The sequence below is a fragment of the Belonocnema kinseyi genome, chromosome 2, assembly GCF_010883055.1.
Source record: "Belonocnema kinseyi isolate 2016_QV_RU_SX_M_011 chromosome 2, B_treatae_v1, whole genome shotgun sequence".
Classification (NCBI taxonomy): Eukaryota; Metazoa; Arthropoda; class Insecta; order Hymenoptera; family Cynipidae; genus Belonocnema; species Belonocnema kinseyi.
The window spans coordinates 87,281,088-87,298,367 of NC_046658.1; the positions used below are offsets into that span (position 1 = coordinate 87,281,088).

The window sequence follows — 17,280 nt, forward strand, 5'->3', positions numbered from 1 at the left end:
TCCATTTCCGGAGAAAGAAAATCTGTAATTTTTTTCGAAATTCACATATTAACACGTGTCACAGGGCACTGCCAAATCCCATTTAATTAAACATGAAGAAATTTTGGATTTTCAAAAAAATGAACTCATATTTCAGCGTTTGATCGAAACGTGCCAAACATGACCCAAAAGTTTTAAAAAACTACAAGTTTACGGGTTGGGCAAGGGTGGGTTAAAAATAAAAGATATTAGTACGCTTTTATTTCGTTGACACTCCTCTAGAATCCCTAAAAAAACTTGGCACGCGCCGATCAAATTTTGAAGTATAATTGAATTTCGAAAAAAATTGCGGATTTTCTTGCTCAGGAAATGGAAACTTTTGCGGGGATGACGTCCTGCAGTTTGAAAAGCGTTTTTTGGACCACTCTATTTTAAGCATTGCACGTCACTCTGTATACTTTTTTTGAACGATGCTACTATTTTACTACTTATTTGAGGGATTTCGAAGGGTTTTATAGTGTTTCGAAAATTTTAGAGTTTTAACAGTTTTCCAAGGAATTCAGAGAATTTTAAGGGATTTTAAGAGTTTTCAAGAAATTTCATCTCATTGAAGATGATTTCCAAGTTTTGAAAGTCTTTGAAGAAATTTTAGAAGATATTAAAAATTTCAAGATAGTTTACGGAATTAAAAAGTATTTCAAGGGATTTTTAAAGATTTTACCAGACTTTCGCGATTTTATAGAATCTCCAGAGTTTAAACTTTTTAAAATCTTTAAAGTTTTAACAAATTTCAAGGAATTTAAAAGATTTTAGGAGATTTAACAAAGGTATTTAAGTGATTTTAAGGTTTTTCAAAGATTTTCTAGAGAAAATTAGTTAACTGAATGAAGTGAAGTTTTAACTGACTTCTAGAGACTTAAATTGAACATATGTTATTGAACATTTAATAATAAAACCTCTGAAATTAAACAAAAAATGTATTGGAGTTTGTTAGAAGCCTACTGGATAAAAAACTTTTAATTGGAAAATTTGAAAATCAAATCAGTTAAACTTCAAATATTGAAACCCGACGATCTGAAAGTTACAAATTATATGAACTTAAAATGTTGAATTTTGCAAGTATACTTATTTTTATCTTGATTTTCAAGAGATCTAATTATATTCTCAAACGATTGTAGTAAAGTTTAACTGATATTCGTTGAAAAATAATGATCGGAAAATGTTTAGTTTTGAATTCTTGTCACTGACATTTAAATTCATATATGTTTAAAAACTTTCTAATTTCAGACTTCACACTCTTTCCGCTTTTCCCCCGTTTTAAAAGATTCCTCTTTTTTCCCTTGGTTTCCAGAAACTTCCCATATTTCTCTGAATTGATAGAACTCAATTAGAAATTTCTTAAAAATATAAATTTCTTCTAAAAAAATTCATCTGTTTGATTGAAAATGCAACATTCTCTGAACTGATAGAACTCATTTAGAAATTTCTTAAAACTATAACTTTCTTCTAAAAAATCCGTCTGTTTAGATGAAAACGCAACGTATTGCGTGGTAAAAAGCATTTTGAAAATTGTTTGTCTAGTACGGAGACAAGGTAAACTAAATATTTAACGGAAATGAGGAAGAAAGTTCGCTCGTAAACATTAAAATAAGTGCGTTTCCTGCTTACGTACTTCAAAAGTTTGCGGACCTTCGTAAAAACACTTCAAGTGGGAAGCACGCACTTCTGCGTAATCGTATAATGCATCCGATGCAGTTTCATAAGCAGACATACGAAGAAGTTATATAACAGGAAATCACTTACTTTGATAAATATTGGATTGTCTCACGTCAGCACTTGACAGTTGAAGGTTAGAAAATACTACTACAGTGAGACTATCATACTTGAAGTCGGTCGGACCTACATTTCTACCATGTGAGATAGACAGAGACGATCCGATTGTCCTCTACAGGTCTTTTAGTTTTGAAACGATCATTCTGTCTCTGTTTACCCAATACTGCTTTTTCTTTGTTTTCTTTGTCGAATTTTAGAACCTGTTGGCGAGAGCCAATGACAGCGCCGTCAATTCAGAAGAAATTTGAATTTCAATTAAATACTAACAAGAAATCCTGTAGTAGGTTATTAATTTTAAACCGTAGTATAACATTTTTTATTAAAATGAATTGATATTAACTGCTCTGTTTAATTAATATTGCTTCAATAACTAGAGATACTCCATCGCGATATGTATTCCCGTGTCAGATGGCGCCCCATTGCTGCTCGACGTGAGCTCGCCATCATGCTTATTCGCGTGTGCCTCGCGCTTCAAGTGAACTTTCGGAACGTTATGACGCAGTTATCCAGGTAGGCCGTTAGGGTACAGCATTAATTCTCGGTAACGCTAAATCCAGATTGACTGTTTTATAATTGAAAGTTCAAATAGTTGGTTTGAAATGAAATAAAAATGTAATTAAGTGGATCACAGCAGATTTTAAGGGATTTAAAGCTTTAAGATTTGAATGGATTTCATAATTCACAAGATTTCATGGAATTTCAAAATATTTGCAAATATTTTCAGGGATTTAAATAAATTTAAGGAGATTTAAAGGGATTTCTATGATTATACACGGTATTTGGTAAGATTTACGAATAATGTAAGATGTTTTCGGAAATTCCGAGAAAATGTATTGGTTCATAAAAGATTTTATAATATTTTGATTCATTTCCAGATATTCGGGATGATTCCTAAGGATTTGGAAGATTTCAATGAATTTTAAAGGGGTTTCAAGGGTTCTCGAAACATTTTACGGAAATGTATAGATTTTAATAGGTTGCCACGGATTCGTAACCAGCGATCCAAAATCCTCCTGAAGACCCATTTTGCAGCTGCGGGGCATTTCAAAAATTTTTTTCGCCACATTAAATTTGTCATTTTGAGATTTTTACTTTATATTTTTTTTATTAGATATAAATAATTCGTATATAAGGAAAAATGTATGCTTTAAAGGGGTCAACAGTTTATTTATGACAATATTTACGAGTAAAAATACAAGAATGGCTATAAATGTAGACAATAAAAAAATCATGATAGAGGAAATAAAAATTAAGAAGGTTTCTGAAAGTATCTTATAATGAGAAGGTTGATTCTGAAGTGCGTCAACATCTTAATTATTTCCTATATGTAAATCTGAATTTTTTATCGTGCGAAAACTGTGATTTATAACCAAGATTTTTATTTTGTGACTTATTTTCGATTTGTTAAAATTGGCAAAAATCTAAAAACGGGTTTTGCATTGCCATTGTACGCGTGCCAAGATATAGTCGTTGCCTTGACCACCACATATAGCGTAGAACAGCGGTCATTGCCCACTTGATTACATACATATATCTGTATACACTCGATATAGCATCTTATACAGCTGTATACTGGCAGGGGCTCACATTATTTATTTTTGCAGGTACTTAATTAATACGATAAAAATCTGAACATATTAACTTTTTTTATTGAAAGTAGAGTTTAATTTCTCAAGGAGAATTTAACTTTAGAAGGATTTAGTGTACCTAGATTTAAATAATTTACGCAGGATGGCCGCAGGTCAAGGAAAACCTGGAAATGAGGGCAAAGTCAGGGGATTTCTGTTAAAAGCACTTTAAATTAACTGTCAAGAATAATCAGGGCTGCGAACATCTTGAAAGTAAATAAATTGACGAATTAAATAATTAAAATTCATTTAATTAAATAAATCAGAAACTTCATCCTGAATTCTTTTAAATTCGTCTCTAATTCTTAGTCATTTGATCAAATTCTTTTGAATTCCCTTACATTTTTTTTAACTCAGTTCAAAGTTACATATGAATTCAAGGAATTTTTTCATATTTTTAAATTGATTTCAATTCACTTAATTTTTTTTTTAATTTACCCTTAATTTTTATAAATGTCATTTAATTCTTATTTCCCCATAATTCTTCTAAAAATCAATTTTAGTCACTTTTTTCTCAAATCACTTTCTTATGATAAAATTACTATAGTTACTTTTGAAAAAATATCACTTTATTCTCTTTTCTTTCGATAAGTTACACAATGGAGATGAACATGCTTCTGAATTTTCTTGAATTCTTTTGAAATATTTTAAAGTATTTAAAAATATTCCTAAAATTTGCGATTAATTTAATTAATTTGAATTTTTTATTCACCATGATTTTTTTTTTGATTTCATCGAATTCTTTCTCGTATCCCTTAAAATCTTTATTATCTCTTAATTCTTATAAATTCACAGTCATTTCACTGACATTAATGGAATTATTTTTAATTTTTCAAATTTTTTTGAATTCTTTTGGATTGGATTGAATTTTTTGTAGTTTTTGTTAATTCATCCTGAAGTCTTTTAAACTGACCTTGAATTGTTAGACATACGGTCGAATTCTATTGAATGCTTTTAATTTTAAAAGAACATCAGTCATATTATTAATGCACATTAGTCATCGATTTTCAAGTCAATTGGGCTGTGTCAACCCTCAAAATAATAAATAAAAAATTCATCAATTTCTGTTTAAAAAAATTTTATTTAGAAAAGATTCTGTATTAAAATGTTACAAGATTAGAATTTTGGACTTTGAATATGAATGAACAGGGAAAATGAAAAATGAGTCAGAAGAAAATCAGGGGAAATTCGGGGAATTTTGAAAATGGAGGTTTGCGGCCATTCTGCTTAATTTTTTTTACCCTTGCTCACTACACAGATAATTTTTTAAATGTTCAAGAGCCTGAAATCTTTCAATTTTCTATTTATAATTAAAATAATAATCCCCTGAATAATATTCTTACTTTATATATAGTTCTCTGTCTTAATAATATTCAACATAAGGTAAATAATCCTTTTTCGCATCAGCCCTGTTCGTTCCTTGAAATGCGATACATATTTATGAGCTAAAATACTATTTTCATCTGCATATTTCATATTTGCAAACCGTATTTGAGATGCACACATTCAGGCAGCGAAGCGATGAGAAAATAACGTCAAACATTCACGCACACGATGAATTGTTTCGGATTTTCACTGTGCTAGGTCACCCTGAACGAGCTTCCGCCTTTCAAAAGCATATGTATAATGCTCTGCATACACAATTTTTACCGTGAATAGCTATTATTTCGTGGCTGATCAAACTATTTTGAAAATGTTAGACATTTAAATTTGGCAGTGTCCTATCATCTTTTTGCTTTAGAAATCTCGACTTAAAATGCTTCAATTACATGGGCGGAAATATAAGTAAAGTTCATTCGGTAATGTGTCCCTGACTACCTTTTTTCAAAATTTAAATTGAAGCTTAAGGTCTGCTTGTTAAATACACCTATTTTTCAGAATTCACTGCAGAATTATAAAATAAAACTTTATTCCGTCTCCGATTATAATTTCAGAGTTATGATCACTTTTTAAATGTCGCCGACTTTCTATAATAATAGAAGATTATTGATTATGCTTCAAGACGTACAAATTTAATTACATTTAAATAAGCATATTCTGGGTGGCGATTTGATCTCGAAGTCTTAAAAGCATCTGGAATTACCTGGAATTCAATATCAAGACCTTGATTTTTTTAGCATCCACTTTTTAAAATCAATTCATCTTGAACTTTGTAAACATACCAAAAATGAGGAAAGCCATTTCTTCCTTTTACCTACTTGATCGAGAAATGGCCTGAAATTTTGTGTGACCGGAAAAAAACCGGGATATGACAGTACATTTATTTTTGGACTGGGAATTTAACAAGTTTTTAGAGATTAGTTTGATTTCAACTTTTTTTAAATGTTAAGTTCAATCGTTCACTTTTTAAATTCATAAACATTCAGTTTACAATGTGTAATTATAAAATTTTGTAAAATCAAAATTTTCCATTTTAGGTCTTCATTTTTAAAGGTACATTTTCAATTCAAAGAATTTTAAAATACATTTTTGAGGACTTGACGATTACAAATTAATAGCATTTGAAATTGAGCTTTTTTGACAAAAAACGTTTCAAGTTGATCAAGTGTAAATATAAATCATTTAATGATTTTTTTAATTGAATTGTGATTCGAAAATAATAAATTTACTATTTACTGATTTTAACGTCAGAAATTGAACTATTTCATTTTGAGAGCCTTAACTACAAATGCAAACATTTTATTAAAACTTTATAAACTATTTACAATTTTTAAATAATTTCAAATCAATAGATTCATAGTTGAACGCTTCTATTCAATTCAATTTCAAATATTTAATCATGTTTGACTACTCATTTAAACATTGAACGTTATAATTTTAATTATTTTATGTTTAATATTTTGTATCTTTAAGTTAAATTGTTAAATGTTAATGTATAAATAACAATTGAGCAATTACTTATTTGATAAAAAGTCGAGTAAGTTTATGAGATATTTAGAAGATTTGAAAAGATTGAAACTTAATTTAAAAATAATTTAGTATATACTTTAAAAAGTTTTCAGTTACAAAATTGTAATATTTTAATTTTGAATGTTTCTAACTTAAAATGATATAATTTTGTACAATTTATAGAAGTTGAAAATTTTAGTTTTGCAGTTTAACGGCTTATAATTTTTACTTGTTCAATTGAACAATTTTAAAAGTTTCTATTTTATTACTTGTATAACGTATATCATTGAGCGTCTGAATTAAAAAGAAATGTTAAGTTTTAATTTAATTTTTTTAATTCAAAAGAGTTGAACTTTGAGTGTTTTCATTTCTGACATGGAACTGTAAATTTTTGAAAATAATTTGTACGCTTGAAATCTTTGAAACTCATTTGAAACCACTCAAATCTTTTGAATTCTTTTAAATTGACCGGGAAAAATAAAAAATCGAAGCTTTAATTTTAAATATAATGTCGCTGATCCATTTTATCCAATTCTGTTCTAAATTCAGATTCACAACGATTCATTATGGATATGAGTAAATAATAAAATTATTTGTTCACAGCGGAGAAAAAGATGGAGAGAAGAAAGAGAAGGAGAAGGAAAAGAAGAAAGGTAATTTCATTCATATTTGAAGTTAAGAATTGCAACCAATTATTGGCGGGACCCAGGGAAAAAAGAAGCGGTTGAAAGATTGCTTTAGTGAATCGGTTATTTTAATAGAAAGCGGACGTCAGCATCTGAATGATTGAACAGACATTTTTTATTCTTTTTTAAATTTTTTAATCGGATCGTAATTTTTGAGTTTATGCTTTATTTCTGAGTTGGAGCATACAATTTTCTAAATAAATTATGATTCTGCCAGTTAGAACCGGGAATAAATAAAGGAAATGTAAAAGAACAGCTTAGGACAGGGAATTTCCGTGGAGAATTATAATTTTTACTTTGGGTCAAGCGATTTTAGTAAAGAATTAGAATTTGGAGATAGACCGGGGAATTTCCGTAAAGAATCAGAATTTGCGTTGAAACAGGAAATTTTTTATATGGAACAGGAATTTTGAAGAATTTTAATTCTAATTTAGAATTAAGTTTTGGAACAGGGCCAAGTCAGAATACTTCCGATTTTGAAAAATCTTTGTTTCAAATCAAAATTTCTTTGAATTAAATTTTTGTTTGCAAATAAAAATTTGACAGAATCTGAAACTTCCCTCTTGAAAATTTTAGAAAAAGAACGTTACAATATTTTTGAATTATAACAGAAAATTTTGTAAATAAATATAATTCTGATTGGGAACAGGAAATTTCGTAAAGAATCATAAATTGGACTTGGAACAAATAATTTTTTACATAATAATGGGAAATTTTAGGAAATAATTTTAACGCTGATTTATAAAAAGGAAATTACCATTGCAATCTGTGTTCCAAGTCAGAATTCGTCAGATTTGGAACATTTCTTGTTCTGAATCAGAATACCTTTAAAGTGAAAAATGTATTTTTTGCACATACATTTATTACAGAATTCGAAACTTCCCTTCCGAAAATTTTAGAGAAAGGGAGTTACTGTAATTTTGAATTTTAATGAAAAAAGTTGTGAATAGATATTATTTTGACTTCGAACCGGGTATTTTGTAAAGAGTTATAGTTTAGTTTTAGAACAGGTAATTTTTTACATCGGAATAAGAAATTTTGGGAAATACATTTAACGCTAATTCATAAAAAGTAGTTCAGGAAAACAAACCTTGTTCTAAATCAGAATTTGTCCAATTTAAGAAATTCCTTGTTTCAAATAAGAATTCTTCTGAAGTGGAAAGTACAAATTTTACATCATTTGAAACTTTTCTCTTGCAAATTTTAGAGAAAGGGAGTTACTATATTTTCAAATTATATTAGATAGTGTTGGAAATAAATATAATTCTGACTTGGAACAGGGAATTTCATAAAGAATTATAATTTTGAGTCAAGGATAGGGAATTTCCACGATGAATCATAATTTTTATTTTGCAAAGAGGAGTTTTAGTAACAAATTCTGATTTTTAATTTGGAACAGGGAATTTCAGTAAAGAAATATAATTCTGACAATTAGAACATGGAATTCCCGTAATGAATTATAATGTTTACTTTGAAAAAGGGAATTTTAGTATTCAAATTGTAGTTTTAAATTTGGAACATGGAATTTCTATAAAGGAATACAGTTTTGGCAATTGGAACAGAGAATTTCGCAAATAATATGATAATTTGATCTTGGAACAGGTAATTTGTTACATGGGAATGGGCAATTTTTGATAATAATTTTTATTCTGATTTATAAAAACGAAAATTCACAACATAAAAAACCATGTTCTAACTCAGAATTCCGTTGAATTTAAAAATTCAAATTTTAGAAAAAGCAATTCGCTATATTTTTTAATTATAATATAAAATATTATATATCAATATAACTCCAATTTGGACTAGGGAATTTTCTGAAATAAAAGTAATTGTGACTTGGAACAGGGAATTTCCGTAAAAAATATAATTTAGACTTTTTATTACCAAATTCTCTGTTTTAATTCAGAAACCTTGTTAATCTTTAAAAAAGATTAGAAATCGCTTTAAGTGTTTAAAAATCGTTTGAAATTATTCTGAACTTTTTAACTTTTTTAAATTGTCCGGGAAAAATTTACAATTGATCGGGTCAAAACCGAGAATTTAAATCGTCGTGAATCAGTCGCTATCGGAAATGGCCAATTAAGATTGCGGATTCACTGTGGCTTTATACCGTTTCGAATTTTCCAGTCGGTTCTTTGTTTCTGGGAACCTTAACTAAAAATATATAATTGTCTCTAGCTTTCTAATTTGAATAATTACTGAAGAAGCAAATCTTCTAGACAGAGTAAACTCTAAAACAGTCCCAATCCACTTACTACCCCCCCCCCCCAAAAAAAAGAAAAAAAATACACTTCCCCGCAGTAAGATCACTTCCTTTCTTTTGATGCCATTAGGGGAAAATTTGAAGCTTGCAATCAGGCATATCCGGCTTCTAAAATATTTTCAGTCCCATTAAAAAAACAACCCTCAATATACATATATCATCCATGTCTGGGTTTATTTCTGGATCTAAAGATGCTGTATTGTTACAGAAAATGCCGTCCAGCCACACTGTCACATCACGCTGAAGTGCACCCGTGAGGTGAGTGACTTCCGACGCGAGAGTATTTTTAGATTCTTGTTCTGAATGAGGAAAGAAAATGAGAATCAATCACCAAGAGGCAAAGAGGGTATAGGATAGGAGAAGTCGAGCATTTACACGCAGCACTCTAGACTCTTAGAGTTCCGAAATAAGAACTGACAAACGTCATCACTTGGTACAATAGACTCTAGTTTGAAATGTAGTGCCTAGCCCTTAAGCATTGACTGACTGCCTCTGCCGAGATAATGATTTTGAATCTTCTATTTGCAGATTGCAGGTTTCAATGGGCTGAGCGACGCCTTGAAGAGGCTCGATTTCTTATCAGCCGTTCACGACTGTCGTCGATTCAACTACATCGTCAGGCTCCTGGATCTGCTCGTGAGCCACAGGATGGGAGGATTGAGCGGATGCGCTCAGCGTGTTCTTTTTAACATGCTCGAGGAGGTTGCATTAGAAGGTACTGAAGATCTAAATCCAACGCGAGAATGCCAATTGCATTCGAAATTAATTAGACGGTTACTCCGTCGTCGACCACCTTCCTTTATTTAACGCGGCGCTCGAGTTCTTTAATGTCCAGGAATTTATGTTGAGCGAATGCGCACAGAGCATTCAAGAGGATTTCAAGAATTTATTGTTTAAACAAATATATATCATAATTAATACATATACTTATATGAATACATTCTAGAGTGTGGTGAACACATACCTTTTTTAAATTACTCAGCTGTATAGGTCAGTTGGAAACATGGAACTAGAAATTTCGGAAAATAATTTTGACGCTGATTTATTAAAAGGGAATTTACAAAAGCGGTCCCTGTTCCAAGTCAAAATTTGACAGATTTTAAAAATTCCCTGTTCCGAATCAGAATTTGTTTTGAACTGAATAATTTCTTTTGTAGTTACGATATTTTTTAATTAAAATAGAAAATGTAAATAAATATAATTCCGACATGGAGGAAATTTTTTGAATTAAAAGAAATTGTGATTCGAAACAGGAAATTTTATAAATGAATTTAATTGTGACTTTGTATAGGGTATTTTCTAAAAAAAATATAATGCTGCGTTTGGACGGGAAATAAGTAAATTTAATATAAAAAAGAATTTCTGTAAAGAATAAAATTATAATTTTGATTTTGGAACTGCTAATTTTTGACATAGAACGAGAAGTTTTCGAAAATAATTTTCATTTTAAAAAATAGGTTTACAAAAAAAATCCTGTTAAAAATCAGAATTCGGCAGATTTTGAAAATTTCTTCTTGAAAATCATAATTTGTTTGATGTTAACATTTTTTGTTTGTAAAAACATTTTTTTGTGTACTTTTTTTTAAATTACAGAGTTGTTACAGTTCAGGTAATTCTAGAATGTCCGGGTCAGACCGCTAGACCGTGAAACCGGGAAATGACCAAGATTTTTACAAATGTTTAGAAAAAAAATCTGTCCAACTTTGATTTCAACCGTTTTTTTTTTAATAATTAGTTCAATTGTTATCTGTTCAAATTATTATATCATTCAGTTTAGAATACTTAATTGGAAAATCTTTCACTTTAAAAATTATTCATATTAGACTTTAATTTTTAAGCGTGCATTTTAATTTGAAATTTTTTTTAATGCAGTTTTATAGACTTAAACCGTTAATTATTAGAAATATTTGAAACAGAAGATTTTGGATAAAAAAACATTTGTGTTTGATCAACTGTGAATATACATTAATTATTGATTTTTAAATATTTATTTTATTGATTGATTCTTCTATGCAGAACATTTAAAATCATAACGTGGATTTATATTTTTGGAACTGAATCTGAATCTAAACTCTATCACATCTGTTAGTAGCTTCCATTTTATTCGTTTAAATTATTGAGGATTTGAATACAACATTTTTGAATTAAAACATTTTTAAACTTAAGTTTTAAAATTCCACAGTTCAACTTTGAGTGCTTAAATTTGCAGCTCAGTTTTTATTACTTCAGATTGAAAAATATTTAGCTTTAGAGTTCGATTTTTTAAATGTCATTGGCTGTGAAAAATTTTTTCAACCCGGAAAATGCCGGGCATTTTTTGTGTGACTGAAACGGGTACCCGGAGCAGCTACCTTTAAGTTAATTTTATTATTTTGGTTAAAAATTGCAACTATTTGCTTGGAAACTAATCTCTTTTTGGTTACAAAATTCAACTCCTTAGTTGGAAGTGGAACTACTTTATTAAAAATTGATTTCTTTGGTTGATGATTGATCATTTTAATTGAAAACCTTGTTTTCAAAATTCAATTATTTAGTGAAAAATTATGTTTTCTATTAAAAATTAATTATTTTAACAGAAAATTCTACTCGTACCTACATGTTCGTTGGTTTAAAATTCCTGTATTTTATTTTATATTTGAATTCAGTAAGAGAATATTTAATCTGCTTGGCAACTAATTCATCTTTTTGATTGAAAATTACTTTAAAAGTTCATCTACTTTGATAGAAAATGAATCTGTTTGGTTAAAAATTAGCTTTTTCTTATTAAGAATTAATTTTTTAAGTGAACTACTACTTTATACTGAAAATTAAACCATTCTACTTTTATTTGAAAATTTATCTGTTTCGGGTGATAATTGAACTATTTGTTAAAAATTTGTCTTTTTTGGTAGAAGAGTACTCTCATTTAGTGGAAATTTCATATTTTTAAGTTAAAAATTAATTTCGTTGATTAAAAACTTAATTATTTTGTTTAAAATTCGTTTCTTTTTCGGTAGAAAATTTATTTTACTAACTGAAAATTCAACTATTTTATTTATTGTAGAAGTTGAAGTTCTTCTTTTGGATTGAAAATTCCACGGTTTGGTCAAAAATTCATATTTTGGGTTGAAAATTCATCATTGTAGTAAAAAAATTAATTTCTTTGTTTGAAAATTTGTTTCTTTTTAGTTGAAAATTATTGTTTTTAACTGAAGATGTAACCATTCCATTTTTGCTTGAAAATTTATATTTTTATTTTAAAATTGATTAATTTTGCTGAAAACTCTTTTTTTAAATTTAATTCTCTAACTGCAAATTAAAGTATCCTTTTTTTGTACATTGATCTTTTTTAGTTGAAAATTTATATATTTTATTGAAATTGTATCTTCTTTGATAGAAAGTTCATCTTTTGGGTTTAAAATCTTTTGGTTTGAAAATAAGTCTTTTTTGGTAGAAAACTAATCTTTTTGGTTGAAAAATTCAGCACAAACAATCATAGCAAGAATCAAAACTTACTTGTATTTTTCAACTATATCGAAGATAGACTTAACAGTGGAAAAAACTCTAAATTCAGGGAAAATAAGGATATTTTTCACTAAAATAGGGAAATAAATTCTTGAAAATAAAATTAATGTGTGAATTGTATTTAATTCAATTTAAACCGCTTTAAATTTCTAACAATTGCAATACAAATATTGCACTTTCAACAAAATACATGAAGTTTTAACGAAATAATTGAATCTCTAACATGAAAGATGAATTTTCAATCAAGAAGATTAATTTTAAGATTATTTACCAAAAAAAAATCAAATAGTTCCTTTTAAGTTAATTTTAAACAAAAAAAACACGAAATAATCTTCAAAAAATCGTAAACTCCTCAATCAAAACCGATTAATTTTAATCAGAAAATTTCTTTCTTAACCGAAAAAGATACTATTTCGTAAAAAAAAAGAGGTCAATTTTCAAACTAAAAAGACGAATTTTCAACTAAAAAAAAGATCAATTTCTTAGCAAAACTGGAAAAATTAAATTTTCAGTTAAAAAAGTTCATTATCGGTGTACAAAATGAGATTGCCACAAAATAGATACATTTTCAACCGAAAAGAATAATTTTCAATTAAAAAAGGTAATTTTTAAAGCAAAAACAAAATAGTTAAATTTTTTTATCAAACAGTTAAATTTTCATCTAAAACAGATTAATTTTCAAGCAGAAAGTTGCATTTACAAACAAAAAGGATGTAATTTATATTAAAAAAGTCGAATGTTTAACCAAGAAATATTTTCCAGCCAATAAGGAAATAAAATGTCAACCAAATTGTTAAATTTTCTTCAAACCAGTTAAATTTAGAAAACGACAATAGGAATTTTCACCCAATACTTGAATTTTTAACTCAAAAAGACATATTTTCAAGAAAATAGAGGAATTTTCGAACAAAAAAGTTGAGGTCTTAACAAAATATATGAATTTTCATCAAAATAATCAAATTTGTTAACATCTACATTTTTAATCAAAAAAATTATTTTTCAGTCATGAAGAAAACAAAAATTTCAACTAAGTTGTTGAATTTCCTAAAAAACAGTTGAAATTCCGAAATAAAAATATGAACTTTCACCCAGTAGTTGAATTTCTACCAAAATAGTTGAATTATTAACCCAAAAGGATGAATTTTCAACCAAAATCGTGGAATTTTCGAACAAAAAATATACTTTCTAACAAAATAGTTTAATTTTTAAGTAAAAAAAGATACATTTTCTACTAAACCTTTGAAGCAGTTAAATTTTCAGTTAAAATCGTTTATTTTTAACAAATTAATTGAATTTTCAAGTAAACAAGATTATTTTTGGACCAAAAATCGAATATTTACATTTTCAGTTAAAAAAAAACTAATTGATTTTCAATAAGGTAATAAACGTTGCAATAAAACCCGATTCATTTTTAAAAAATTCAAATTTTCGGACCTAAAAGACCAATTTTGAACTAAAAAGATTAATTTCCTATAAAAACTGGAATAGTTAAATTTTCTACAAAGAAATATTTTTCAATCAAGAAGGAAACAAAATTGTCAACGAAACTGTTGAATTTTCATCAAAATAATTATTATTTAAAGACAAGCACTTGAATTTTTAAGAGAAAATAATTTAAATAATTTAGTCAGAGATTTAATGCAAAAAACTCTGCAATGTTTAATAAAAATTAACCTTGATTCGTGTTAAAATTCGCAAATTAAAAAATTCCAGTATAATAAAATTCGCAACAGTTTATAATATTACGGACGTTATAAAATATCCGACACTATAAAATTGCTTTTTGTGAATTTCAAACTTTTAACTAATTTTTCGGTTGGTTATTTGATTGATTTCAGTGTCCTTATCGCAGCAGCAAACTGGAAGATTAAGACGACTGATAGAGAGGGTTCGAGCCTTCAGTGCTGGCTGCTGCTGGGGAGGAAGACCTCTGGGTTCAGTAATTTTATGGGAAAAACATAAAGCAGCTCTTGAGAGGATCTTACATATCGCTTCATCTATTACTATTACACAGGTGATTTATTATCATATTTTATCTGTTATTTGCAATAATACCAGGGTGTCCAGCGACCTTAAAAACCTGGAAATCTCCTTGAATTTTTCACGAGAAACAGGAATTAAATTTTTTTTCTTTTAAAACTGTGTTTTTTTTTTTTAATTGAAATGCGTAAAGTAATTTAAATCTTTTAGTCTATTATGAAAGAAACATCTTGTTTAGAAGAAATTTTGCGACGAAAAAGTTTTTTTATTTATCAAGATATAATTTAACCTTTACTCCTTACATAATTCATAATTCTTTACATTTTTTATTCGTTTCCGCTCTTAATATAGAATCTTAAAGTATAAATTTTCTTGTGTTGTTTAACTTAAAAATTATAAAAATTATTAGTTGAAAATTTCGATGCTAATTCGGTTTGCACCAGATTACAAAACATTTGTAAAGATTTCAAAAGGTTTCAAAATATTTTGAAGATTTCAAAGATTTATAAAACCCGATTTAATATATTTCACAACAATTTCACAAAGCTTTCAAAACTTTAAAAAAGATTTAAAGGACTTCAAATACACTACAATAGATTTCAAAGATTATAAGCATTTAGAACATTTGAAACGATTTTAAAAGGTTTCAAAACATTTTAGAAGATTTGAAAAGATTTCACTAAGATTTAAAATAATTTAATGATTTCAACTAATAAAAAAAATTTCACAAATACTTCAAATGAACGACATTTTTTACTTCTTAACTTTGTAAACTAGTTAAACTTCTAAAATGTTTCTTCATTTATATTAAAAATAACCTATTATTGAAACAGATTTAAAATGCATATTTTTTATTGCAGTTAGAACAATATTTATGGATAAAATAAAAATGGGAAAAAATATTTTTGTTTATTTGAACGTTCAAATTTGAAAAAGGCGTGTACACCAGATTAAAAAGATTTCACAACAATTTCGAACATTTCAAAAGATTTCAAAGATCTTAAAAACATTTTAGTAAATTAGATTTTCAACATTTCAAACGATTTTACACAGATTAAAAATATTTTAATGATTTCAAATGAATACAAAAGATTTCAAAAAGATTTCAAAGATTTTATAAAGATTTCAAAAGAATAAAAGAATTCCAAAGATTTCGTAAAGGGTTATAGTACACCAGATTTCAAAGATTTTAAACGATTTCAAAGATTTCAGAGATTTCAAACCAATACGAAAGATTTCAAAAGTATTTCAAAGATGTTAAACTGTTTCAAAAAGTTTCAGCAAATTTGAGAAGATTTCAAGTGAACACAAAAGATTTCACAAACAAAAATTAAAGAAAGTTTTCACAAAAATTAAAAAAATTTTATACAAATTTCACATAAATTTCAAGGATTTCAAATATTTTACAAAAATTTGAAAAGAATCCAAATGATTTCACAGAAATTTCTATATTTCACAAAGATTTTAAATACTTCGAGAGATTTCAAGAAATTCATCAAGATTTCAAAATATTTAAAAGATTTCCCAGAGATTTCTAGAATATGAAAGAAGACTTATGTTCGCAAAAAATTAAGAATTTGTTTAATTTTGGTTCTGCTTTCTTAAAAATTGTTGGCCAATTAAAAATGAAATGTCACATTTTTTACATCTATAACAAACATTTATTTCCTTATTTGTTGTAAAAAAGGAGGCCTCGAAAACTTGACTTTTTTATTATATTATATTTGTGAACCCACCTACAATAGAAAATGAAGGGTGGCCACTGAACCGGGAAACCGGGATTTTTAAGACAATGAAAACACGGGAAATATCCGGTAATTTTTCCGCATTAGGAATTTTCAGAAAAAAAAACCTTAAAGTTGATAAAATAATGCTCAGTTATGTTATCAACGGCAGCACTTAATAAAACGTCTTTAATGGCAAAAAAAATATCTCTAAACTATTTATCGAGTAAGAAAAGCCAATATGTTAAATTTTAGTCACATACTATACACTATTTCCCAATTTAAAAAAGTTGTTTTTCAACAAATAAGTTAATTTATTACCATATAGTTGAGTTTTCTTCCAAGTTGTTGGATTTTCATAAAAAAGTTAATTTTTAACTAAGTATATATTAAAAAAAAAACAGTTGCAGTTTTAAACAAAAAAGATGAAATATTCGTCAAAAGATATTGAAAAAATCTGGGATTGTCAGGGAATTTTATCCAGGATTTTTGAGTAGATACCCTTTAAAATTTGGAATGTTGAAAATTTAGAAGATTTAAATTTCATTTGCATCTTAATTTTGATTACTTCAAATGAAAACATTATCAGCTTTAACAGTTTGAACTTTTTGATTTCAAATAACCGGGAAAATTGGTTTGCAAATCGGGAAGTGGCCACCCTGAAAATGGTTTAATTCTAATCCAAATTAATAATAATAAAAAGTAACATCCTTTATTTACCTCAGTAAAAGAGTAAACTTTAAAGACTATTAAAATCTTGGCACGATTAACCATGTTGGTTTAGAATTAAAATA

At 27.6% G+C, this 17,280-nt stretch overlaps 1 protein-coding gene across 1 annotated transcript in view; it reads left to right on the top strand.

Moving 5' to 3' along the window:
- Nucleotides 1-17,280, top strand: part of LOC117168117 (F-box only protein 32) — a 42,384-nt gene that overhangs the window by 20,829 nt on the left and 4,275 nt on the right. The window contains exons 2-5 of the mRNA XM_033353513.1: nucleotides 6,933-6,982; nucleotides 9,487-9,536; nucleotides 9,807-9,993; nucleotides 14,621-14,796. Coding sequence (XP_033209404.1) covers nucleotides 6,933-6,982; nucleotides 9,487-9,536; nucleotides 9,807-9,993; nucleotides 14,621-14,796 — 463 coding nt within the window. The remainder of the gene's footprint in view (nucleotides 1-6,932; nucleotides 6,983-9,486; nucleotides 9,537-9,806; nucleotides 9,994-14,620; nucleotides 14,797-17,280) is intronic.